The sequence below is a fragment of the Oryzias latipes genome, chromosome 4, assembly GCF_002234675.1.
Source record: "Oryzias latipes chromosome 4, ASM223467v1".
In the NCBI taxonomy this organism is placed as follows: domain Eukaryota; kingdom Metazoa; phylum Chordata; class Actinopteri; order Beloniformes; family Adrianichthyidae; genus Oryzias; species Oryzias latipes.
The window spans coordinates 29,962,574-29,990,397 of NC_019862.2; the positions used below are offsets into that span (position 1 = coordinate 29,962,574).

Sequence of the window (27,824 nt, forward strand, 5' to 3'; positions counted from 1 at the left end):
CCGTCTCCCCGTTCACTCGCGTTCAGCCGCCAGAGGAACTTCTGCGCGCCGCCGCCGCGTCCTTAAAGAAAGACTGCAGTGTTTTCTTCTTCTTCTTTTTTCTTTCCTGCCACTTCAGAATCATAAAAAATAAGAATTAAATGTTTTGTGGCTTCTTGTTGACGGTCAGCGACATGAAAAAACGCAGAACTGAGCATCTGAAGTGGCTGAAGTGAGACGGAACTGGCGCGGTAAGGGCTCGTGCGTCTCGACGCGCGGCGTTCTTCATTTCGGTGCAGCTTTTTGATGAATATTTCTTCAAGTTGGTGAAGATATGATCTCACAAGTTTAGTTTCGCAGCTTCCCAAATAGGTTTAAAGTCCGCTATGATTATTGTTTAATCAAAATAAAAATGGAATGAGAAACCACAACGGTTAAACTAAGGCAGACTTTATTGCAGGGGTGTGAACTGGATCTGAAGCCTGTGGGCAAAGTCCTGTTGCTAGACGTTATTGCTGCGTGCCCAAAACAAAAGGAGCGCGTAAAACGCAGCTGTCACTGCAGCTTAATGTCCCGCGAGAGCTTGTAATAGCTCACAAATTGCGAGTCTATCATTGGAGAAAGCGAAAGCTGCGCAATGAAAGAAGCAGAACTCGTGGAGGGGAGGGAGAGGGGGGGATCCCCCCCCCCCAATAAATTGGGTTTATTAAATCTTTGCTCGTTCCTCTGTCAGTGCAATAATCCTTCCATTCTCTCTGCAGCTCATACTCCTCCACTCACTCCTCCAAAAGGTCAGCCACGATGGCAAAGTGGCTGAAGGACTACCTGAGCTTTGGGAGGAAGGTGCCCCCACAGCCGCCCACACCTGACTACACAGAGAGTGAGATCCTAAAGGCGTATCGACTCCAGAGGGATCTCGATTTCGAAGACCCCTATGAGGATTTGGAGAGCAGGCCCAAAGGGGAGTCTGGGAATTCCGAACCCGCCACGCCGGTCTTCGGCTCTCCAAAGAAGCCGGCCGGTGTGGATGTGAAGTCTCCCAAACACAGACTCATCAAAGTGGACTCCCAGGAACTGGGGCGCACCAAGATTTTCCTAAGTGCCATTTCTTTGGAGGATCAGCAAGAGCCTGTAAGGCCCCAGAGTTCTTGCGTTTGTCTTTTCAAAGTAGGCGCTGTGACAGAACGCGTCTGGTTCTTGGTGGGCTGGAGATGAGGAGGCAAAAGCAAGCGGAGGGCAACACCTCCTCATGTCTCCTCATTTGGGACCGCTGTGGCAGGTTTATCGATCAGATTCCAAAGCCATCCGGCACGGAATGTGCAACAGAGGATCTGCATTCATTACATAAATCACCAACAGCTCATGCGACACATAAACAGGCGGAAAAACATAAATAGCTTGAGCGTACATTGCGGGGGTCACAGTCCCCTGAGTTTATGTTCGTCCTTTAATAATAAATGGGGTTTGGATTTGCAGGCAGAGAGCCGCTCGCATGAGCACATGTGAGGCTCCACCTGGTCGGACAAGAGCCACAGGGAGGGGTAATTAATGCTGCAGAGGTGTTTCCGTTGTCAGGGCTGTTGTGCTTTTTGGGACGGGGAAAAGAGAGAGAGAGCAGCTGCAGCAGAGGCTACAGGATTTCACGGCAGTGTTGTCTGCACAATAATTCAGCTTGTGAGTTAAGAAATATCTGAGGCTTTTCATTATAGCAGGCAAATCCCTGACTCTGCTGATGGAAAAAAAATGCTGGAAAGTGCAGAAGCCCTTCAGTGGATTGACGAAACGCTCTCTATCGATGTCAATAGCTCCCCTCTCTGCCCCATTCTTCCATTAATTTCCCATGGTCTGTGGGAACATCAGCATTCTGATTATCAATGCAGATGGACGCATAACCTGTTACGGAGCCCACGGGGGGGTTGGGGGTGTACTTTTTGACAGATTAAGCATGTTTAACAAGAATTTCTGCAGCAGTTCTTTGTGAGTTTGGGAGACAAAGGATGTAGAAAAACGCACGCACGTGTTTTTGCGACCATATGGTCGGCCACGCTGCTGTCTGTCAGCGCGCCAGACGACCACTGTTTCCCTCCTGCACTCGCACTGAGGAACAAACCACATATCTGCCTCTTTAATCTCCGTCCACACTTTCTGCAGCCAAAAATAAACCACCTTCAGTCAAGACAGAGTCTATTTACTGTCGTGTGAAACGTCTGTGTGGCTGTAGGTTTTTTTTTTTTTAAACATTTAGTGTCTTAAAAGCACAGTTGAATCATTTTTTGTGTTGGATTCTGTTTCTCAGAGATTTGATCAAACTAACAAAGATAACAGGTTTGACTTTTGGAATCTGAATTTTAGCAGTCACTACATGCTGTTTAAAACTAACTGAGGTCAAGCGTGGTGCAAAGGTGGAGCGGTCGACCTCTAATCACAGGTTTAACTCCCACTTTGCTAGCACGTGTGTCAAAGTGTGCTTGGGCAAGACAGCGTCCCTACAGTCCCAGTGGCCTGGTTAGCACCTTGCATGGCAGCTTTGCCACCATCTGTGTGTAAATGGGTCTGTAGATGCCAATTCCCATTAATTATTGTGTTACCGAGGTTTTTGGCTCACTGTTTGTGAAGGGAAACCTAGGAGGGTTTGATTTCAGGTCAGCTTGTGCTCAGTTGGTTTTTTTCCTGACCTGGTATGAAAGATGGTGCAGAATCTTCCTTCAGGCTGGCCTTTCTCCCTGCAGGTGGTGCCGTCAGCTCCACTGGCGGGGGACACCGATTACTCCGACCCCTTCGATGCCCGACTGCAGCGCAGACAGGAGCCGGACCGCGGACCCGCTCCTGGGGAGAATAACGGCTACATGGAACCCTACGAAGCCCAAAGGGTCATCACAGGTCAGGGGGGTTATAATTCTGTCCCGCAGCCGTCCTGGACTGAAGCACAAAGCATCTGTCTTACTGCGCCTGTTGAACGGAGATTCCTGTCACCAAACTCCCAAAATTGATGACATCACAGCATAAAAACAACTGAAAGGGCTCAAAACAATGTTTCAAGATCCACTCACAAAAGCAAAACACGCGGGTCGGGGATGGCCAAAGGAAGTTTATATTATGGGATGGCCACAGGACCAAAGAAATTTGGGGATTTTCACGCTTATGGGGGAAAAAACAAACTTTCATTTGTGCAAACCTCAGAAAATTTCCCACACATGTCACGAGGTTAAGTCTACAACCACATCTGAAGTTTTGTTGACCTTTGACCTTAGAAAAAGGCAGCCATCTTGAACCTTTACCTTTATTACGTTTCTATAAATTTAAGCTCCTCCTTGGGCTATCCATCTATTGCCTCTAAAATCATCATTGAGAAGCTATTTGTGGAAAAAAACGTTGGTTTCAAAGTTTGTAGATCTGATTGAACGGCGTCAGCGTGGCGAGCTAGCAGGAGTGGCGTTTCCCTGCTGCTCGCACATTCACTTTGACTGGAATATTGTAAAAAACGTCATACATAAATCCTCGGCTCACGCTGAATGAAACGATATAACATTTGATATGAACATATCAGGAATGTAGACATTGTTGACAGAAAACCCTCTGTTGCCATGGAAATCCCCAAAATTACTTTAGCAGGTTCTTTGAAAATTGGTATAGACCTGTTTGTTACCCTCAGGGACTCCCAAAAAATGGTTGCTATGGAGACAAAGGTAACAGAGAAGCTACCATTTTGAGTAAGGTTTATTTTTTTATTTTTTATGAGGTTGATACTTGCAGCTCTGACCGGGGTTGCAGAGGGCAGAGGGGCGGGTCAAGAGGGAGCATTAATCTTTGCATATAGCCTCTCCTGTCATGTACCCTGAGAATGCCTTCATACCAACAGAGGGATATTCTTCTAAATCAAACCTGCTGTTTAAACATTAAGTATTTTTTATTTCATTTCAGGGAAATTGAATAATGAATACAATTTTCAATTATGTCATGAAGTAATATCGTCCCTACAGAGTCAGCAGTTTCTTTACAATGCGAGCCAAGATGATGGATGGCGGCTTCCCTCGTTATTGCGCTTCTGTTAAGTGAGATCCTTGCATTTAGGGCGTACTGGAGTCACGGGGGGGCGGGGGGGGGTCTGCTTTAATGGGTGAATTTTTAGTAGACAAACGCCTGCTGGAGTCCTGGAACAGTCCACACTGCTGCATTTTCATTCACCACGAGTGAATGAGCTCACTCCGTTGTTAAGTGTCCATTTTTGTCCTCCGTCCTCTCTTTGCGACTTTCCGCCACATCATGTAGCACACGACCATCGTTTTCCATTTCCCTCTCCTCCCATGACATCTCTCTGTCTGGCCTTTTTCCCCCCCTGAGCCCCTCCACTCCTGTCCCAGTCATTTAGTGTAAAAGCTTTCCCTCCTCCAGTTTCTCCATCTCTCTCTCTCTCTGCATCTCGAGGGCTCTCCCAGCCCCGGCGGGAGTCTTTGACAGCCTCTCTAATCTGTCTGTTAGTGAGGTCCATGTGCTGTTCTCTCATCGTTGTCACTCACGCTGCCCTGTCGCTTCTGAAGGGAGGCTAATGGAAGCAAGTAGAAGTGGGCGGGGCATCTTTTTCTCAGCCCGAAATGAGGAGGGAAAGGATTGCCTCTGCTGCAGCTTTGGGGTGCAGCATCCACGAAGTCTGTCACTCCAAGATGATCCATCTGCCTGCTTTTGTCTGTCTGTCTGAGGCTGTTTTCATTCCAGAAGCACACGAGATTGTGAAAGAATCATTTTCCTTCTCACAGACAAACCTAAAAACGAGAGATATCCAAACGTTTTTGTACGACTCGAGCAGTTTTGTTTCTACTTTTTCAAGGTTTTTGCTTTTTTGTATTGGGTCTCCCTGCGGACACACGCCTGCACACCTCATCCCTCGCCTTTCTTCTCGCTCCCCCCACCCCCACCCCCCATGTCACCTCGACACACTGCCTTTTTTTCTAAAGAACCCCTGTTTTTATCCCCCACCAGTTTTTTTTGTTTTTCTTGGCGTTTTGTTTCTCAGCATTTATCATTTCCTCAAATCAGATTTTTCATCTGCCGACCTTCATCTTTAGTCTCTTCAGGCTGGCGTGACACCGCCGGCTCCCAGTGCAGGTATGGCAGATTCATCCCTGCTGTGCTTCTGTCTCACTGACTTAACATCAAATGTTGACAGACACCACCCCCCCGGCCCCCCTCTCACATTGCCGTTCTCCTCCTCTCGTTTCCCATCAGCCTACACGGTTTTCTACTCCCCATTCAACCACATCCTTTCCTCTTCTTTCCTCCCCATTGCAACCTTGCTCTTTTCTCCTTGTCCCCCCCCCCCCCCCACCGTCCTCCCCAGGGCTTCCACTTGGTCACCATGGTGATGACAGGGCCGCCCAATCGTGGTGTCTTGTCGTGTGAAGGTTAAAGTTTTTATGTGCCTTTCACCGTTTAGCCTTTCTTTTTTTCTTTCTATGTAAGGCTGCACTGACCCCCCCCCCCCCATGAACCCCCTGTTCCTGGGAGCCGTCTGTTTTTTAGGTCAACATATCAAACACTGTCAGTGACTGTTGCAGCAGCAGCTTTAAGGCATCTTCCAAATCTGATGGTGCATTTCTTCATTTCAATTGTCAGGGATAATGCCCGACGAGGTGTTCATTACCAGAAATGAGTAGATGATGCGGAGGCGTGAACCGTCCAACGCTAAGTCCATTCATTTCTGATAATGGACAACTCGCATGGTGTCTGACGAAAGAAGGAAATATCTAATCCATCTTTAAACTAGCTATTTTTGATGTTTAAATCATTTTTCCCCATAAGCAGATTAGTTGATACGCAGTGTGGCGCTGCTACAGAACCTGCAGCTCACCGTGGTGATTGAGGACTAACCAGCAGAGGAAAGTGCTTTATACGCCAAACGTCATGTTAGTGATCCAAAGCATCATTTCAGAGAGAACCTTCACCCCTTTCCACTTGATTTAGTCCAGACGAGAAAGTAAAAGTTTGTTTCAAAGCCACAAAATCCTTAAGTAGTTTCCTAGATTGCTTTGATTGAAGAAATATCAACAACATTTTTCTTTCATTAACTAAAAATTAAAATATTTATAAGTAGTGTTGTCATGCAATTGCATTTTTGTATGATTAATCATGACCTGTGATTAATTTATCTAATTAATGTATTTTTAGCCACCCCTAATATTTGCTATAAAATTATTAGTGTGAAATTAAAGATTAGTGAAAAAATACTAACAAAACAGAAGGTCCAGAGTGCTCTAATTGAACACATAAAAACAGTAGGAAAAAATATTGACCACAAACTACTTATTCTTACCATAACAAGTCATTTGACAAACCTTAACCCATAGTTGGAACGTACACAACATCACAGCAGCGACGCACAACAAGACGTGCACCACAATGTGAGATCGAGTTCAAGTAAAACATTCATGCAAGTAAATAGTTTTTACGTTTGAGAACACGACAATAGTTATAGATTAAAAGTGACTGTCTTGCTGTTGTGATGAACTGTGAGATAACGTCTGTCCACCTATGTTCCAAATTAATGTTGTCAACTGGTGCTCAGGCCAGAGCATTAGTATAGAACATTCAGGCTGTGTGACTGGAACTTCTTTTTTGGGTCTCCAGTATCCTTTTTTAATGAACACCCTGCAGCCAATCAAAATTGAGTATTCACGCCAACCAATGGCAAGGCAAGTTCATTTGTATAGCACAAAGTAATTCAAAGTGCTTCAGAAAACAGGAAAATGCATTAAAATCACAATACATGACAGTGCAAAGATGAAATACATACAGTACATAATCATCATAAATTTACTTTAAAAGACAGTAAAGAGAAAAGTACATGAACAGATGTGGGGATAAGGAGCCTTCAGACATATACACGGCTAAACAGGAATGTTTTGAGTCTTGATTTGAATGTTAGCACAGTAGAGGCCTGTCTCACAACCTCAGGTAGGCTGTTCCAGCTTTTAGCTGCACCCGCAGAGTCCCAGATGGTTCATATGGCGCTAACATGTCAGAGATGTACTTTGCTGCAAGGCCATGGAGGGACCTGTAAACAAGCAGAGCTGCTTTGAAGTCGTTTCTGTGAGCTACAGGGAGCCAGTGCAGAGACCTGAGCACAGGACTGATGTGATGGTACTTTCTGGTTCTGGTCAGGACTCGAGCAGCAGCGTTCCTGATGTACTGAAGCTGTTCTACTGCTGGTTCGGGGAGGCCAGTGAGCAGTAATCTAACCTACTGGAGACAGATGCATGAATAAGTATCTCCAGGTCTGCCTTTTGATTTTGGCAATGTTTTTTAGATGGTAAAAGGCTGCTGATGTTACTGAATAGATATGGCTGTTAAAGTAGAGGTCAGAGTCCGTCATGACCCCCATGACTTCATTTGAAGATGGTTTCATGGCTGTTAATGCATGCAGTCCTAAGAGAGCGATGGTTGTATGAAGAGGAGAAAGGAGCTGGTTGCTTTTGGGTTGCTTCAAGAGGCAGAGGAGGCGGAGTTTCCACGCGGTATTAAACCTAAATTCCTCTTGACTCAGGAAAGCTGTGCAAACATCATTGTGACATGCTCAGTGATTACATTTGTGGGAGAAATAATTTGGTTATTTGTTTACTTTCAGGTCCTCAATTGTCACTGAAAACATTGTTTCCGATGAGATCTGTTTTCATTCCTGAAGACTCTCACCTGAGACTGACCCCTGAATTCTTGCCTAATTGGGTTTTCGGGTGCGTGATCGGCCGTGTTCTGCACATTCTCCGACAGAGCTGCAGCGCGGCCAAGGGGGACGCATGCGGGGAGGAGTGCAGCTCTACGATACTCCCTATGAAGACAAACGTGGGAAGCGTCAGGGCTGTTCGTATGGGGAACTTCAGGAGGAGAGCAAGGAGAGCAGCAGGCTGCCGCAAGACGACGAGAGGCCGGCGGATGAGTACGACCAACCCTGGGAGTGGAAAAAGGACCACATCTCCAAAGCTTTTGCAGGTACTGTGACAAGAACACGCAGGATCATGGTGCCAGTCACCATTCACTGGAAAACGTTAGAATTTGATCAAAGAGCACCCCCAATAAACATTTCAATACGGTTGAACTGATGGGCCCCAAGTAGGTTTGTCCTACAGGTTCCAAGGTGGCCCTGAAAGGTTTTGCCAGTGGATGCACCAGGTGGGATTTGTCTTTAATGTAGGCGAGACCCAGTATGTATTAACACCCGTCTAATCTATTTTATAAGTGGGATCCAGATGAGGCCCATTACGGCTATGAGGTGGGTTGTAAGTGGGTTTGTCCAAGCGTTCCATATGATTTGTTTTTAACTTTCTGAAATAGTCGTTGATGGGAAAATGCTTCCCTGTAAAACCTGCCCCCAGTGGCCATTTAAGGGAACTAAATCCATTTGAGACTCCTGGAATTTTGTCAAATTAGAAAAGGATGATAGGGGTTAAAACTGACTGTATTTTTTATTTAGAGAGTTAAAATATTAAGAACAACTTCTAACAAAAATACAAAATGCTACCAAAATACCCAAAAATGTTTACATCTGATCTGTCCTGAGACCTTTCAGCTGCACAATGAGAAGGAAAATATAAAAACTTGGTTATGAGACTTTATTGACAGCCTTAGGTAAATGTTCTCAGGGCAGAGGGGGGTCAAGGGGTCATTGGCAGCCAGGGACAAACCCATTTGGGGCCCATCAATTCAGCCCCATATTGAAATGTGTTTTAGCTCTTTATTAAACTCATCATTGATTTATTCAGTTTCATGCGATGAGTCTTGGTCAATAGCTACTTTCTGTTTGCACAGTTTCTGCATGTTGGCAGTAGTTTCAAATACAGCAAATCGACAAACCTGGCTGACGATGAAAAGCCTGAACCCCACAGAAAACCTGTACATTTATTTAAGCAAATTTCCTGCTAAAATATCCCAAAGCTAACGTCAGGCCCCGTCCTGTGAGCAGGTGAAAAGCCCTGCGGCTGATGATCATGGAGGTGTCCTGACCTTCTAATGTAGTGTCTGCACCCCACTGTTAACATCTTTTATTTTTTAACCTAAAATGCAGCGCTGACCTTCCCGGTCTCTGCTACGAAGACACAGATGTCTCTCTTCTTTACGGCGGAACACCTTCTGGGGATTATTGATTTCTTTGCTCTGAGGCATGTGATGGACCGCAGCCCGGAAAAGCTTTGAAATGATCATTACAACTGACAGAGACGTTGTGTTTGCTTTTGAGAGTGTCTGCTGTGGAGGTGGTTTTTTAAAATGCTTCTCTTATTCTGGAGTGTTTTTTAAAGTACTTTCCTGAGGTTGTCTTTGCTGTAAAACATCAGTTCTCGCTATGTTTATCAACAGAATACGGTTAAAGAGAGGAGTGAAAATCAAATAACACAGTGAGAGTGTCAGAAATAAACCATTTGGGAGTGGATCTGTGTCAAACCTTCCAGACCGAGTCGGCTTAATTGAGCTGCATCCTCGTGTCACCAAGGTCAAGGTGATGGGATAATAAATCAGGATCGGCTCGCTCTCGCTCCCATCCACTGCCGCTCTCCTCCCCTTAGTTAATTACACGCCTACATGTGTGTGACTGATGCCGTGTTAAATGGTGAGTACGCCATTGTTTAAATACGCGCTCATCACATCAGAGGAGGAGTCAGCAGCACTCATCAGAGCATGAATGAATGTTCACGTGAAAGCCGGCATCGCCTCCCGTCTCACATCTGCCGTGTTAGTCCTTTTGTTTTTCCACTCTCTTTGCGGAGCCTGCGGGGATGCAGAGCGTGCAGCCGAGGAAAACGCTCGTGCAGCCGAGGAAAACGCTCGTGCAGCCTCAGTTGTCTTTTTCTCTGTTCTCGACAAGCGCTCCGAGCTGGGGGGAATGTCTCCCCGGTAAACACACGGTCACTCATGTGTAGACGCACAAACAGTATTTGTTCTTTTTCTAATCCGTATTCCCTGACCCTCTTAGTGGTAACACAGAATGGTTCAGCAGGGGAAGATACGGTAGCTCGCCAAAAAGAAGGTTAACCGTGAGGTTTGGGAGGAGGGGGGAGAGCGGCAGAGGGAGAACAGTTTACCGGAGAGGCAACCTGGATAAAAATAGAGAGGGACGTCCAAGGTTGCAGTGGCTGGCAGCTCACTGAATGTTGACGGAGGCCCAACGCTTCACTGGGGGGAGCTGTGAGGATTATTAATGGTCGTAAGGCTTCATCGAGGTGAGGCGAGCGGGGACAACGGGAGGGGGGGATTCAGAAACCAATCTGTCATCCTCCAGCAGAGGCACACCCTGACAGATATACACCCCAGCGGTGAAAGGGTTTCCCCCGTCGATGTTCTTTCGTGCTGATGTGACCCTTGCTGAGATGAGATGCTGCAGCAGTCAAACGGGGGGGGGGCACTGCGACGCACCAGCAGCCCCTTGTTGTCGTCCCCTTACTGGAACATGAACCCATCGAGATGCTGGGCTTGGTTTGTCAGCTCTGATCTAAAAGGCCCAATCTGATGAGTCGTGTTTTTAACATGTTTTTGTGGAAATTTTGTCACGATGAAGGACGTGTATGAAGAAAATTGTTAATATCAAGTTGGGGGTGTGAGGAGCTGTAAACTAGCAGGAAAGAGAGTAAACAAGGGGATGATGGGAAGTAGGGGAGGGCTTACTTCTACAGCCCCACCCACAACTCAGAGGTAAATTTCTAATAACCTACCGCTCTGCAGAAAATTTTGGCCTAAAACTTCATGATCATATTTAAAAGACTACTGGGAACAATCTGAAAACCGATCATAAAATGATTGGAGTGGGACTTTAACTGCCCCCTTTCAGGGATGAGACGAGGTTCATGCATCTGAACTTTAAAGAAAGAAAAAGACCCTCAAATGTAATCTGTCTGATTGGAGCAATCACAGTCCCACACTCCAGACCCAAACGTGATTGGCTGATTGAGAATCTATTCTTTTGAATACTCTTCAAGAAGGCTCAGCTAATGACAGCTTCAGACTCTCTCAGTTCTGTGAGGAAGATCCTGCCAGTGCCTGAGGACCTGGACCTGACAGACCTCTTCCAGCCCTGAAGGTTTTAATTACAAGGGAAAGCTGTCAGCAGAAGCATCATGTAGCTGGAATTACAGTCCTCATTAATTCCTGGAAGTTAATTGACGGTCCAGCGGAGAGAGATTAGCCCTGCAGTCAATTTACATTATTAGAGAGCTAATGAGAGGAGCTTCCTCATTAGCTCTCTGATGGCCACATGTGATGAACAGACCAGTTCTTTTTTGTTGGGTGGGGGTTACGTTTCCTAGTCCACAACAATGTCTGCCATCATTTGATGCTGGTTGAAGGCTGGAGGATCGAGCATGTCACACGACGAGCTCCAGATCAGTTGGAACGCCAAATGGGAGCGGGGGGCGAATAACATTTCCACCCCCAGCAATTACCGTTCTGCTGCTATTGAGCGGAGCACTTATCCTCCACTTGTTCCAGTGCAGCTGCTCATTAGGGAACGGCAGAGGACTCCATGCCTCACATGCGCCACACCAAGGAGAAGGCTGACGCCAAAAGACGTTTGTTTGGATTTTTTTGCTTCACCAGAATTCCTGAACAGAATCGGCAAAGCTGAACGGAGCTTTTTATATGCAATTCTTTGAAATGATTACTTTTTGTTTCAACTAAGACATTTTCAACAAAGGAAAGGCAGTCATAGTTGTCGTCATTTTCTTGGATAGCATACTGTCAAAAACATCCAGCGTCCAATAGCATGTAGTTCTTCAAGTGCACTACACCAAAGAATTGACAGAAAATTCAAATTCAGATGTTTTTTTAAACCCTTTGATTAAATGTACAAAATAAGTTGCAGTATCTTTTTTATGAGATAAAGATGATATCAATTATGATCCATTTGTACGTTTTTGCTCACGAAAAATGTTTAAGATGCAGAAATATTGACATGAGTATTCGGGGGGAAAAAACTCTTATTATTTACCCCCCATTTAGGAAATAATCCCCTCATTTTAATATGGTGTATTTGTATTATAAAGAATACTTTATAAACACAAATTTGTATTCTTTTGATACAAGTAGACATTAAAAAAAAAAAAAACAATCGATGAGTTTTTCTCACCATAAAGTTTAGAAAATTAGCAAAACGTTTCCCGCCCAACGTGTTTTTTGGATTTCATGTAAGCAGCCATGCTTAAGCACGAAAAGCCGTTCTACTGCCCCTAGTGGATTGATGATGAACTACAGGGCAAACGTTTTTAAAGGGACGTTTGGATCAACTAATGAAATAGTGTTCTCAGAAATACATTTTATCAACTGTGATATGATTGGTTTTATTGGGTTAATTCTCCTGTACAACAGTACCAAGTTCTGAGGTTTGCATGTCACTGAACACATGAAAAATGGTGCATGGCCTGTACTTGTAAAACGCTTTTCTAGCTTCCTTGAAGACCCAAAGTGCTTCTACAGTCACAGTCCTATTCTCACAGACATTCATACACTGACCGCGGCTCCGCGGTGCCGACCTATAACCACCACCAGTGGGGTTCAGTGTCTTGCCCAAAGACAAAGGCCCAGGGCCGAAACTGAACCAGCAATCTTCCAGTTATTGACCACCCTCTGGGGAATTATTTGGTGCAATAACTTTGAGACAGCAAGGACGATTTTACAAATTTCATGACCTTAAATGATTCTTTTTTTTAACCTAAAGTCCCACTCCGATCATCTTTGATCTATTTTCAAAGCGTTCCCAGTGGTCTTCATTATGAGAATGTTGTTTTTAGTCAAAATCCAAAAACCTGCTGTTATCTAGGACATAGTTTCTGCAGAGCAGCAAAATTTGAGGGCGAGACTGTTGGCATGGAGCAACCTCGCCCCCCCTTCCCCTCCCCTGTTGCTGAGCAGTGAGCTTGCATATTTTCTACGTCACAAGTACGATATTTTTCAAATGGCGTTTTTTCGTCTGCTCCTGTTTCACAGCGATTTCAATAAAGAAATGCCAAAGGTTCTTAAGATACGGCCTTCATTATCTGAAAAGTGTGAAAAACACCAACAAGAGTCGGCCTTTAAACTCGTCTTCTCCTTTGGTGGTGTCAGATGGATCCTGGGAGCCAGAATAAATAACAAACCAAAAGCTTTGAAGGGTGGCTTAAAATATGGCGTGTCTGTGTGAGTGGTGCTTCGACCAAAAAACACTTTTCCTTTGTGTTGTGTCACACCGTGCACACTTGTGCAACACAAAGGACAAGAAAATTAGATTTCCGTGCTTAGATTGATGCTGCTGCCGGCAGCTCCAAGCCGGCCCCGGAGACATCTGACCAGTTTCTTCATCAAAACAGGGCCACTGCTGAAGAAATGCTTTCCTCTTTTTTCCCCCACTTTTGGCCTTTTTTTTTGATCTATTGTCACCTTTTTTTTGTCTCAGGTTCACCTGTTGATTTTTTTCCTTTCCAGTCCCATCAGACATGGATGGGATTACATGTCCTCTGTGCTTCAGCCTTGCTGACCAATATGAGAGATGAGTAGGGAGATTAAAGTACGACATTAAAGGCAAGAAAATGAGGGAAGCACGATGATGCTCCAGATGCTGGGATACGAGATGAATAACAGGCATTCAGTATAGTCATATATGGTGGGAGACCTTTAATAAAACCAGAGAAGACCCAAATAAAGTATATATGTGAGCTTTTAATTGAAATAGTCTAACAGTATTTTTTTCTCCTTTATTGTTTGTCCGATTTTTTTAAGGATGCGGAGAGGATATACAGGAAAAGCAGATGTGTTCATTAATTGACCCAATGTGGCCGTTTTATTGTCTTTGTCGTCTATTCAATTAAAATGGAAGGGAGAGCAGCTGGTGAGCCTGGAAAGGCAGTTATCTGTCACCCGGAGCAATGTGCAACTCTGAATGAAAGACACAGTCTGCTCATTCCCTTCAACTAATTGTTAGCATGTCTCTGGTGCTGGAGGTGGAGGGGAGTTTAGCATGACACAAACTGCTGTCAGGTGTTTTAACAATGGGTTATCATCGTTGTAAATATGTTTCGTAGTGCTTCGGTTGTCCGCATGTGGATACCTTTAGTCCAAAATCTGCAGATGTTCTTATCTTCCTAAAGCTTCAACAGTTTTCTGTAAACGCCAGAGCCACAGGTTACCATTAGAGGTTAATGGAAGCCAGATTCTACCCGCTGACAAGTAAATGACCTGGCTTTGACGGCGCATTTCAAACGGGACTCTGTGTTTCTTTGGCGACGTGCGTGTGGAGGGGAAAAAGGCTAATCCTGGAAAATTCCCCAGCCGTTTGGGGCTTCCTGCATTAGCATCTGTCTCCCAGGTGCATCATCTGAGTATCAATCAATGTGCAGCATTTGCTGGGTTAAAGTCGTACATTCAGTAGAAGAAGACCGGTTTAGCTTTGGGATATTTCTTTTAACAGACAAACCCATAAATGTTGGAAAATGCCAAATTTGATATTTGATCCACAAAATGAAGCCATTTATTTTTACTTTTTCGAACGTTTGGTTTATTTGGAACTTTTTAATGTTTACCATTTGTATCCAAAACGCACAAATTTTTTGGTTTTTCAAAATACCTGCTAAAAGTACATTAAAATACTTTACTTTAGCATGGGATTTATAAAAAAAAAGAGGCCTCAGTCTGTGCTTGGCAGCTAAAAACAAGTTAGTGAAACATGACCGATAAATACATAAGCCTTTAAACTCGCTGCACTACAGCCATATATCAAAAATAAAACTTCTTCTAAAGGTATTTTGTTGCCAGGGCTTTTATTTTGAAAAGCAATCAGTGTCAGGAATCAGAATTGGTTCAGAATGAATTAACTGAAAGGCAACATTTAAGAAGAAGAAATGTTATTTCATTGCAACCAAGGTGTGTTTAAAAGAGTATTTGTTCAACAATTTGAATTATACGTTTATTAAACCAAATATACATAAATAAAAACATGATATTTATTTGTTTCTTATGACCACCACACATGTTAAAGTGGCCTTTATTATTTCTGTAACATGAAATACATCTCTCAGTTTTTTTTTTTATTCATTACAGGTTGTGTTCATTAAAACAAAAAAAAAACTATTTGGCCAGCGGTGTTTTATGAGCTAATTTATGATGGGAAGTGGACATTTATGTCTCCATGAACTCTTAAAACTCCAAGCTGCATTTCATCTGTGAAAAACGAATAATGAACCCAAGCAGGCCCGGTAATAGACTGCCACAGGGCGCTGTTCTTTGTCTATTAATATTCATAGGTCACACAGATTTTGCCGTTGGTTCCAACTATTTACTCAAACGTCTTTTTGGGGATGAAAGATGCAATTTCCTGCTCCCGCCTCGACCAAATCCCTCTCCATCCGTCTCTTGTAAGGTTTTGAATTCTCACTTATGCCGTAGTGATGACTATTCTTTGTAGTCCAGTTGAGTGACCAGTTTTTTTTCAGCCCGTAAAATGTCAGAAATAAAGCTGATGAACGCCTGGATTGCTTAAAGCCCCACTCTGATCATCCTTTGATCTGTTTTCAAAGCGTACCAAGTGGTTTTCTCATTTTTAGCCAAATATTTTTTTAAATTGTGTCGTTTTCTAGGACGTAGTTTCTGCAGAGCGGCGGTTAGAAATTCCAAATATTTGGTGGCACGATGTAAGCCCACCTCCCCTTCCCATCGTTCATCTGTTTACACACTCTCCTGCTAGCTTACAGCCCCTCACAACCGCAACCCAACATTAGCAATGCAGTGCAAATGCCATTTTTTCAAACTGCATTTTTTCGTCTGTTCCTGATTCACAATGATCTGAATAAAGAAGTACTCAGGAATGTAATTTTAAGCTTAATTCTGTTAATATATGTCCTCCATCATGAGAAAACAGCGACACGATTACATTAAAAAGACCGAAAACACAATTTTCATCTGAGTGGGTCCTCACTGTTGTGCTCATTTCAGTAAAGTTTTTTACTTTTCCAGGTTTCTTTGAAGAATTAGGTGTCAGATGTGATGTGCTGACAGCTGAATGGCATCAGTTTTGGTGTTTAAAATGATGTGTGCTTGTGTGCTTGTGTGTGTGTTTGTGTCACTCTGCTTGCGTGCATGTCTCCCCTTTGAGAAGTCCTGCCGTCAGTTGAGGTGCAGCCAGCTCCAGATGGGGCCATTGTACTTTGCCATGCATCAATAATTCACAGAGAGCCACAGAAAGTGCTGGAGTGTGTCTGCCTGCTCAATAATTAACCAGGGAAGGAGAGGAGCTTGTACGTACAGCCCGGGTCTCTCCAAAACGCCCATCCAAATGGTCTTTGATGTCGCCGGGCCTGGGGGGTTTTTGGATTTTTGTCACCTCATTAAGACGTCACCCTTCTTTTCCTTCTATTTGTTTTGTAATCTGCTTTTGGAAAGAGCAGTAGCTGAATTTACATTTCGACACAGGCGCCAATGCATAATGTACCTGTGAGTGTGTGTGTGGGTGTGTGGGTGTGTGTGTGTGTGTGTGTGTGTGTGTGAGAAGCGGCTGTGGTGATTGTTAGCGTATGCAGCTGCAGTATATAATGAGCTATTTTCAGTTTGTGTTTTCCACCTTTTTAGTGCATTGAGCTGCAGGTAGGACAGTGGTAGGAAATAGTTCTGCGCTTGTGCGCCTTAGTTTGTTTGTCAGGATGTGTTGTGGGTTTCATTACGCACAAATTAGTTTTCTTTTTCTTCAATCTGCTCCAAGACGAACTTTTCTTGAAGTAGAGAGTTCAAATGGTTATAAATAACACAGCCTCTGACTCCCACTGTTCCTCTTGTTTCATCCTTGTTGTTTTTCTTTAGTTTAGCTCTCATGATAAATTGGGGCAAATATAGACGTAAACAGTGAGGCTGTGTTTTTGTCATGTGACTGATGAAGCAGGGAGATTGTAGTACTTTCTCTGACAGGAGGGCGTAGTTTTCCACATTTTGGGCATGTTGCACGGATGAAAATAGGTCATACGTGCAATATACGTGGAAAAAGTGAGAAAAGTTGTGGTCTTTACGTGAAATTTCACAGATGTATCCAAAATAAACCACGCAAAGAAAACGTGAATCAACGTAGAACATGAACCGTGCGTGATTATTGTGCTGTTTATACGCATTCATTAGTGATTTGTGCGTCAATTATGTAATTTGAAGGTGATATGTGCGCCATATAATAATATAAAAGTTTTTTTTTTGCATCGTTCAATACTTGTCCTGACCAACAGCTGAGCAGACAGATAAGAGCGGAAGGCCTCTTGTTTTGGGCACATATTACCGTAACAACAGGAGGTTGTGGATCTCCTGACACACAAGGTGTATATTTGTATAAACCCCTTCTGTAATTTAGAAATAAATGTATTTGTATTGATTACATTTGTATCGTTTTTCTTAGTTTTTTGTTAGACTGGACAGAAAAGAAGAAGAGGAAAGAAGGGAGGGATGTCAGAGACAAGCCACATAAAAGTTAAACATTGGTGGCACATATGTGAAAAGTCTGCTGGACGGACGTCAAACGGTCACGGAGAGCCACAAATTTGCATTTTCATCTCACAAAAATTACACAGAAATGCGTAAGATTTACGTGGTATTGGCATATAAACTATGTAAAATATGCGCAAACTTTTCTCAACCAACCAAAACATTTGAAGCTCAAAATCAGCTCAAAAACAAATTTAGGTAAAGACCCGTGAGCCAGACGGACATGTGTGCACATCGTCGAATGACGATCGCAAGAAACACGTATGAATTACGTATATCACGCATGTATCACGGAAGACTAAAAACGTAATACGTAGAAAATACTCAAAATGTATGTAGTGGCTGTGTGACACAACTTCTAGCAATCTACAGCCCATCCCACTTCTCCTCCCTGCATCTCTTCCTGTTTTCTCAGAATGAAAATCTCCTCGTAGATTCATTTTTACTTGTTACTCATCAACGCTTCTTTCACTTGCTTTCTATTCATTAGTAAACACTAAAAACAAAAAACCCCATCTGCTTTTTTTCTTTCTTCCTCCCTGCTCTCCTCCTCTATCAGAAATGAGGGAATTGTCGGAGTTGCCCTGGCCTGCCCCGGTGGGTCAGCTGGAGGAGGAGTCCTTCATCAGAGAGCAAGGTGACCTCTCACCCCAAACACCCCTCTTTTCTCCTTTATCAAGCCAAACAGAAACGCGCGTGGTTGTCCAGGCCTCCGACACTCCGCTGTCCCGCATCAGCTCCGCCCCCAGCAGCATCTGCACCGCCTGCATCTGTCGCCGCCTGTTAACGGCTGCTGAACACAAGGTTTTGGGGATTTAGGAAACCTTCCTTTTGGCTGCGACCGTGCATGAAAGCCTTCTAATCATGGTGTCTGCTTTAGTCACTGCAAAGATGAATCAAATGTGGAAATCTCAGTGTGTTTTAAAATGTCATTGGAACAGGAAGCTCAAAGTAATCCAGAAATAACTGAAATACCAGCAGAGAGATGACAGTAACATCCTCCAAGCCACAGAAGAACGTTGATGAACACAGTTCGGATAAAGCTGCTGTGGTTCTGTTGCTTCGTTTAGATCTTGCTCCTTATGGGATGCTCATGACTGCTTCTCACCTGAAACATTTACGAACAGGATTTCTGTTTGCCGTCATCTTCTGAGGTTTAATCCCTTTCGGATCCCGCGGCTGTTTAAACACACGACTCTCTTTCTCGTGCAAACAGTGCAATTTGACGGCGCAGAGTGGGATCGCTCCTCGTCACCCACAGAGCGGCTGTGTCCTGCTGGGCCTAGGTCCAGCCCGCTGGCTGGAGGGGGAGTGAAATTCCGAATGACGCACGACGGCCATACCATGGTGGGGGAAAGGGTGGACCCAACTCTGCCTCTGGAGAAGCAGGTGTATGTATGTTTTCTTCTGTTCAGCCCCGAGCACTTTGTTGGATCCCCATGCATATGTATAATTTTCAAGTTTACATCGTTTAAAGTCCCACTCCAGTGATGTTTTGATCTATTTTCAAAGCAATATTTTAATTATGATTGTGCTGGTGAGAGTTCTTTCTCCCCGGCCACTTCCTCCGCCTCTCCTTAGAGGGTTCTGAGACGTTTCCATGCCAGTCAAGAGATGTAGTCTCTCTAACACAGGGATCCGGCCTGCCTCCATGTTTGGTCCGGCCCACTGAACAATATCCAAGACTCGTGTTTTTGTTTTGTTTTTTAAATCTGGCCACACGATCAAGACGGGACATTTTATTCCCCCCTTCTGCAGTCTGTGCTCCAACCTGAAACCCTCTAAAAATCTCTGTCAAATAGAACAGAAGACAGGCTTCCCTTTTCTACGTCACAGTTCATCTTTGGCTCAGTCATTTAGAGCAATTGTTTTTTTTAAACAGCGTACCCTGTTCTGTGTCCTGATTGGCTGGAGACCCTGTCAATCAATCTCCTCAGACTGTCTCGTGTCTCCTGTACAGAAACGCGGAACTCTTCAGATCAGAAATCTGTGATCAATCAGATCTTTGTTTTCATTCTAACATCCTGGACCTGATTTCTATAAAGGTTTGAGAATTTAAACAAGAGAAAAGTGTGAAAATGTTCATGTCTGTCTGAGAAAAGTGTTTTTAGGCAGTGAGGAGTTTTACTGCCATAAACGTCTGTGATCATCCTCCGTGGATTTCACTGATCATGGTTATTGTTAGAACATAACTACTGCAATAAACGAGGGAACTCTGTACTGGTGAAAAAGTAATGCAGATATATGCGTGGCTGCAGCAGAACACATAGAAATGTGCTTTTTCATTATTACTGGATGAGAAACAGACATGCAAGACACAGCCCAGCTGCGCAAACTGTGAGTCGCGTGATGAGCTAAAAGTCTCTGCAGAATTATGACGGGAGTGGATCCATTATTTATTTATTTATTTATTTATAATGTATCAGTATATTTTTCCTGAATTTTTGTATTTGAAAAACAGAAAGAGTGTTATTTGGTCATTGTTTTATTTCATAAATAATGTTATTTCTTTTATTAAAAGGTTCATGAATTAATGAAACTTTATTCATATAGCACTTAACAACTCCTTGAAGGTACCAAAGGGCTTCACAATAAAAAAGAGATCTAAAATGGGAGCAAAAGTTTTAAACTAAAAACTGTAGAATATTCTGTTTTAGAATATAATTTTTAGTCCCAATGTTTTCATCTACATTCCATGTTATATCATTCTCACTCCACGCATCTGCTCCTGGTCCGGCCCTTCTATCGAATTTTAGAACCAAATGTGGCCCAATGGGACTTAAAATAATTGCCCACCCCTGCTCTAGCAGGTCCTGGGACTTTCCCGGGGCGTCTGCCCGGTTGGACGTGCCTGGAACACCTTCCCATGGAGGCGTACAAGTCTCAAAGGCCAACCTCCATGACTGTTGGGTCACAGAGGCACCCACCTTTTACACCCTCCCAAACCACATTGACCAGCCCTTTTGAGCTCCCTGCAGATGTTGGGCCCACATGTGAGTGATCCTATGCCCCTTCTTCAGGCTGGACCCAACTGGGGCCCCTGGGTAGAACCCCAGTCACCTGGCCTGGCTGTAGAGTGGGGTCCTGGTAACTGGATCTTGTTGGTTTCTTCTCACAAAGGGGCTTCTGAACCGCCCCTGGACCTGTCTGCCATGGTAGACCCCACCAGGGGCATTAGCCTCGAACATCGGAGCTCATTCAAGCTCTCAAACCCCTCCCCCACGTTAAGGTGGCAACTCATGGAGGGGCACATCAAAATACTTAACTTAAAACACCAAAATGATAATAGCTCTCCTGGGTCAGGTGGACATTAACAGCATTCTTTGAAAATTATTTGATCTAAAACAAGAAAACAATCTCCTGTTGGTCAATTATTGGTTTTGTGGATGTAAGCTCGACGCTTTCATGCACAGTCTTTGAAAGTGCTTATGAATATTTGAGGAAGTACATCACTGTAAAGGAGACCTCATTAAAAAGGCCAAAGCAGCTTTTTTTTGCTCTGCTTTGATCTGTTAAAGGTTTGGACAACCCCCCCCAGGCTGTGTTTATGTTCAATAGAGCCAGAAGGGCTTACAAATGTGAGCAATTAAGTCAGAATGTAGACATGGATTTACCTTTGTCCTCATTTCAGGCTTCATTGATTGAGCTTGCTTTGTCATCTCTGAATGCAGAAAGGTCTATTTTACTAATGAAACGTGGCACACAAGGCCCCTTAGACACAGATATGCAATCTGACACACTACGCTGCTCTCAAAATATCCAAATGTGTCCAAAAGGACTGGACAGCTTCACTGTTCCGCTCGATTTCTTTCATGTTGTTCTTTAATCTGTTCTGCCATTGATTCAAATCTGACAACTCGTGAATCTAAACTGCTATTTGGATAGTTGATAACTATTTGATCTAGAATACCTCACACTCAGTTCCTAAGGAATAATTGTTGAAATAATTAGAAAAAGAAGGAAGTGACAAGTACAAATGTTTATTTTTCTTTTTTTTACCAAGTGAGCAGATCTATTCTCAGAATGAATGAAAAATGCCAACATTTGTGCACAGAGTGACCACTTTTACAAGCTTTTGTAGCGATTTTCCTGTTTGTGCCCCCAACAGATGGTACCACGGCTCACTTTCACGCTCGGAAGCAGAGACGCTGCTGACGCTGTGTAAGGAGTGCAGCTACCTGGTGAGGAACAGCGAGACCAACCGCTCTGATTACTCCCTGTCCTTACGGTGAGACCTTTGTCTGTATATTATAACTGGACGAATCGCGTGTGACATCATCCATAAATGCCTTGCTTCCGGTTCCAACCAATTGAAGTCAATTAAATCGCCATTTTTCCTTCCTTTTTCCATGTTGGAGCCAGACATTCTCAGTAAGATGTGATCCTCCGTTTACATTTCTATGGCAACCACTCTCTTCAATCAGGAGTGAGGATGTTAGAAGGCCACTTCCCCTTCATTGAAAGAGGGCGGCTCAGGAGAATCTGTCAATCAAACACTTAGAACGTTTAACGTGAGGCTAACTTCTTTTATTGAGGCATCTAAATTGGTCAGTTTACAACTTGAAGCGTATCTTGAAGCAAAAAAATGTTAACAGAAGGTAGTAGAGCAAGAATGTCTATTCTGAAAAATGGATTGACTGAGTAATAGTTCTTTATTTCTCAATAGAAGTCTGGAATTTTGGCTTTTTAGGGCCAGCTGGTACTTCCTATTTGGACGTAATAGGGGAAGGTAGTGCTCAGTTCCCCTTTACTGCCAATGGGTGAGACTTCCACAGGTCCACGGAACAAACAGCCGTCCAACACCATGGCACTTTACTCTTAGATGATGAGTTATACTTATATCCTTTCAGATTTTTCATGATTTGTGGAATGGGACTAATGGGACTGCCAATTCATGTCCTCTGGCACTGTTTAGACGCTCGGCGTTGACTGTATATCACACTGACAAAGGACAGAAGACACGGATGATGTTGAGAAATCAGGTTTATTTATTTTAAAGAGCTCTACAAAAGCATCAGTAATCACGTCTCCATGTCTGGGTTCATGACCTCATTCAGAGACTCTCCCGGGACGGCGAGTTTCACCATCGACTGCAGGAGCTGCGTCTGAATGACGGACGCTTTCAGCGGTACTTCCGTCCCTCTGTGACCCAGTTTGATGACTTACTCTGTCGCATTAGTCCAAGGGAGAGAGAAAATAAAACAAGAATAAAATTAGAAAATCTTTTAATTACCGGTATTATCTTATTATCGTTTAGATTCTCCATATTTTTTTGGACTTTACCTGCTGATCACATCATCAACACATCACGGACCAGAGCTGAAGGATTGTTTGAAGTGACTCAGATTGTTTGCCAAAGTGCAGATGTTTGAATCTATGCAGTGCGGTGATATATTCATTGTGTGTCCGACGTATTGTTGCGCTGCCCGATACACGCCGCTGTCAGACCGCCCCACTGCGCCCGATTCTCTAATTGCATTGCAGGACCTCTCGTCGCATCTGTACATTGACCAAATATTTAAACTGGACACTCATGACACAGAATCGCGTTTGGTGTGAACACGGCTTCAGAAATTAGTTAGACTGTCAGACTGTAGTTTGTTTGGGCATCCTGCGAACACTTAAGTATCACGTGCTAACCCCACGCATGCAGCATTTGCACACCATTAGTAAGGGACCAGTACTCGCACCTTACGAAAGACACCAGCATTTCCCTTCAGCATTTATTATCCTTACAAATACTTGGCGATACACTTACCACACATACAACAATGGTACGTTCCATTTGCATGATGTACCTTAAGGCTCAAGGGAATTGCAAAACACACCTGTGTCCCCTAAAGATGCAGCCACTCCTCTCCATGACCCTCCACGGACCTGGACAACCCAATAACCTGTAGTATCCATGGGGTCAACCCCCCATACAGCTGCATGTGACTAGAGCTTTGGAAGAGATTTCTGTATGCCTGTGTGTTAGATGTTACCTGAGATACTCACATATTCCCTCACATCTCTCCATCTGTCGCTCCGTCATCTCTACAATCACCTTCACCTACTCCTCTGTGCTCACATGCAAGGCAGCACTGCTTTGCTGGTCCAACCTCCCCTTTTGTAACTGCAATCATGATCCGTGGTACACCCGTCTCCCATCAGCACACCCATCCTGGTCCTGCCTCTGTGGCCTTCCTTCTCGGCCCCAGAGGGCCCTCTAAGTGGTAATCAGGCAGGTAGAGCACACTTCACTGCGCACATCATCCTTCACATAACCACTAATGAATATGAATTGCCTTCTGTGGGACATCCAAGGAGGGAATCAGGCTGGGGGAGAGGGAGACGAAGGGGAAGGGAGCTGCTGTGCTGTGCCGACATAAAAACGCGCTCATGCATTACTCATGTGCTGCAGTTGACAAACGCACACGCACATTTGTGAAAACAACAAGGTCACCACTGGGACCTTGTTCTCCCAGCTTGCACACATGACATTTATAACAGGCAAGTGTCAGGACAGCCTCTGACATTGTGGTTCTTGCTGTTGAGCAATCCGGAGACAGTATGAAGAGAAATATTTAGGAACTTGGAAGTCGGATTTGGCAGAAACTCCTGATGGGAACGAGGCTGTTTTCTTTGGAGGAGAACATGATAGAAAAAAGTAAAAACAACTTTTAAATGGATGCTTGCTTTGACCTTTACTTAATCTCACACAGCATTCCTGTGCACACAGTGAATAAGGGAGGTTCAGATTGATTTTAATCCTATTTTACAATGAGCAGAACAAGGTTCCACAGATTTGGAACCTCTCTCGTTACATGGCAGAGGCAGCTGATGAAGTCTGACTAACACCTGGCAGATAGAGCACGAGCCAAATGAGGGATTACTGTTCTGAATGACAACAGTTTGACCCCAACAGGAGCGTAGCCAATGCTGGTTCTTGATAAGGGTTTGGAGGAAATGCTGAGCGGCTGCAGTAAAAGGCCTTTTGAGGACTCGCTTGAAATGCTTGTGGTTTCTGCCAAAATGCCATCACAAATGTGCAGTTTGTTATCGATGTAGGTATTTGCACCGAAGCAAAGAAGAGAAACTGCTCATGATAACTCACATAAACCACACAAATGCTAACTAAAAGACGGATTTTCATGTTTGCATTAAAGAGCAAACTGGCCAAGAGACCATGTTGGCTTAAAACAAGATGTTTCTGCTGTTATAAAGGCCAAGCTGTGCTGAACTGTGTTATTTCTGATCTCTAGTAAAACTTGTACTGCCAAGAGTGGAACCTGTTAGGTTGATATTTCTAGTTTGTGGTACAAGCACCAACTTTCGCATGGATGTACCTTAGGATCCCCTCTTTCAGAAAAGCATTTTAGCTTCATGACTCAAAACCCAAAAGGGTGGCCATTTGTAAAGATGGCAGCCATACACTCAATTGTTACAAAAACATTCAATGTCTACGAGCCCTGGTCTCAACAATATGGGCTGTTCATGCACAAAATGCAGTCTTTAAACCTGAGGGGTACCTACAGAATACTAGTATATGTTTAATTTATTAGATAAAATCTTGAATTGCTTTTCTGAGAGAGGGAACACTAAGGTACATCCATGCCTAAATTTGGTGCATTTACCACAAAATGCACAATAATGTTAATAATTTGTTCCACTAAAAGTTCACAGAAAGTTAAGCAGATAGGCAAACTGTCACAGACAGCAAAGCTGTAATGGAAAGACTTTGTGGAGCGGGTCAAATACTTCATGTGAAGGCTGAAGTGGCTTCCATGTGCTAGCTGTAGATAATAAAAACACACCGGGTATCACTTCTATCTTCATATCAAAAGTGGTGAAGTCAGGAACAATGGAGGTTTGCCTCCTTCTGTGCGGAAGCAGCAGTTTGGCTCTGAAAGGGGAATTTGGTTTAGATAGAGCTTTCATGTAACAGTCCTGATACCAATCTCATGTTCAGTGAGAGATCTTCATGTAGACGTGGGAAACGTGAAATATTTTGTTTTGCCCTGTGGTGAACGACATGAAAGACTTTGATGCAAAGAAAGTCCTTCCAAAGTGGTTTAGACCCGAAAAAGGAGGGCTTGCATCCATGTTTACCATCAGAGGAGTTCTTTTCTGCTTTAGTTAGCCTCACATTGCTGTAGACTGGCTCTTAAAGAAGAAATCTGCCGACATTTTAAGGTTCGCAGCTCAACAGAGTCCACAGCCGTCATATGTCCTCGCATTTTTACACCACTTATTCCTCCGTCTGGAGTCCTCCTTCCTTCCCACTCGTGTCACATGGAGTTAACTTTAGATTGAAACAAAGTGAGAGAATAGGTGAACATCAATCCAAGCTGTCTCTTTGCAGGAAGCGGCGGGGAAGCCTCTGAGATGTTTTATGTGCCCTACATTTCTTGTCATCGCTCTTTTGTCACCTGCACCATTTTTCCACGTTTGCCTTTGATCTCCCCCGCTCTCTTTCTTCTTTTTGCCTCCATCAACAACTTGTTTCCTGGCTTTTTTGTTCTCTTTCAGAAGCTGCCAGGGTTTCATGCACATGAAGTTCGCCAAGTGTAAAGACGGCAAGTTCGTGCTGGGACAGAACAGCCCGCCCTTTGACACCATCCCGGAGCTGATCCATTTTTACACCACACACAAGCTCCCCATCCGGGGGGCCGAGCACCTGTCCCTGCTGTTCCCTGTGCTGGTGCAGACTCTCTGACCTGACCTCACCTGGACCTCCTGCAGGATTTAAGGAGCTGCAAACCTGAATGTTGGACTGGACGATCCCAGATCCTCTTTCTGGTCTTTAACTGCATTTTTTTTTTTTTTTATGTTTCAAGCCTCGAGAAACGAAGGACCACGTTAGGTGGATATCAATTCATTTCAAATGGAGGACCTGACCTTTAGGCCCATTTACCATCACTAGTGTGATGACACCAGCGGGTTAAATTCTCTAAAATGTCCTTCCCGGCGGATGGAAATCAGCTGGAAGAACTCTCTGAATGTACCAATGCAACAGTTTACAAAAAGACAAAACGCAGCAGAGATTTTTGAAAGAAAATCCAGTTATGCAGAAAAACATGAATTAAACCTAGAAAGTCCTATTTTACAGATTTTTAAGGCCGCAATGAAATTACCCAAAAAAAAGTTTGGTGGGGGGGTAAAAAAATAAATAAATCTTGTTCATATTTTATCTTTGGAATTCCTTTTGTAAAACATGGAAATAAAATGAAGCAGTAAGACCCCAGTGGGAGTTTAAAGCCTTTTTATACTGAACCAAACTGCTTTTTCTTTAAGACTGTTTTGTAGTAAAAAGCAGATTGTGTGGTCTTTGCATTTGTGTTGACTTTGTTTATTTCTCATCTGGTTGTGTTGGCTCGGACTTCGTCCTAAATGCTGTTTTTCGTTGTTTTAGGCTGTTTTAGGCGACGACCGTCTGTGCATGAAGCAAAAACACTTTCAGGCCAGCAAACTGGATCAATGTGCAGCACGTTTTCACACAGGTTTTCACTCTGCCCACCCTTCACGTTCTGACGAGTTCAGTTCTTGAAAATGCTCTCCAAAGGCTGCAGTATTTTTAATAACAACTGATGATCACTTGAATTAACAAACAAGAAGCAAATTGAAATAATTGTTTATTAAAGGAAATGTGCTAAAATAAAACATGTTAGTCCACAAAGAATTGCTTTGTTTAGTCTGTGTTAAAAAGTTTTTCTGGGGTCTTTTATATAAACCTGAACTTCACCAAAGCCGATTTTGGAAAATATTTATATCTAAATAATTACAGAAAAAAATGCTTTCTGAAGGCTGCAGGAGAGCTTTTGTCCTGTTTTTTTTCTTGATAAATGATCCCGCTGTGCTCCGTCTCCATGGAGACCTGCCTTAAACAGCCTTAAGGCTGTAGATTGAAGGCCAGATTAACCTGTGTCGTCCCGGTGATAATCTTCAGATGTTGCGATTCTGGAAAAAAGTGTCCGACCAAACGGAAAAAGATGACCAGGCTCGGCTGTCGGCAGGAGTTTGCACTTAGATCGCATCCAGCAAAACCCAAATCTTTGAGAGTTTTGCAGAGACAGGGTGGATTAAAATAAAATAAAACTGGCCAATTTGTGAAAGAACTTTTATTTGCTGAACTTCGTTTTTATAGAATTGATGAAAAGCATTTTATTCAAAGGTTTAGTGGTTTTTAGTATAACTCAGATAACTTTTGATAAGAAACCTAAAGATAAACAGCAAAATTAGACGTTCATCATTCTGCTCCTAAACGTCTTAAAGTCGTGTTTGAGAAGCTTTGGAGTTTTTACAAAGAGGTCTGGACGTGTAGGCGGTTTTCATTTTCTTGTTTTGTTTTTTTCTTTCAGTTCAGTGTTTCCATTTCTCAGGGACAGAAAGCATTAAAAGCATTGCAT

At 43.6% G+C, this 27,824-nt stretch overlaps 1 protein-coding gene across 2 annotated transcripts; it reads left to right on the forward strand.

Moving 5' to 3' along the window:
* Nucleotides 1-27,094, forward strand: LOC101158013 (SH2 domain-containing adapter protein D). 2 transcript variants are annotated; one of them, XM_011474513.3, is made up of 8 exons: nucleotides 1-230; nucleotides 741-1,110; nucleotides 2,709-2,859; nucleotides 7,741-7,959; nucleotides 17,996-18,073; nucleotides 18,653-18,827; nucleotides 21,545-21,664; nucleotides 25,948-27,094. In XM_011474513.3, exons 2-8 carry the CDS (start codon nucleotides 781-783, stop codon nucleotides 26,132-26,134), a joined length of 1,260 nt encoding a protein of 419 aa, XP_011472815.1. In that variant the 5' UTR covers nucleotides 1-230; nucleotides 741-780; the 3' UTR covers nucleotides 26,135-27,094. The 2 variants fall into 2 exon arrangements, with proteins under 2 accessions (XP_011472815.1, XP_004068395.1); XM_004068347.4 differs by lacking the exon at nucleotides 17,996-18,073.
* Nucleotides 27,095-27,824: the final 730 nt, after the last annotated feature.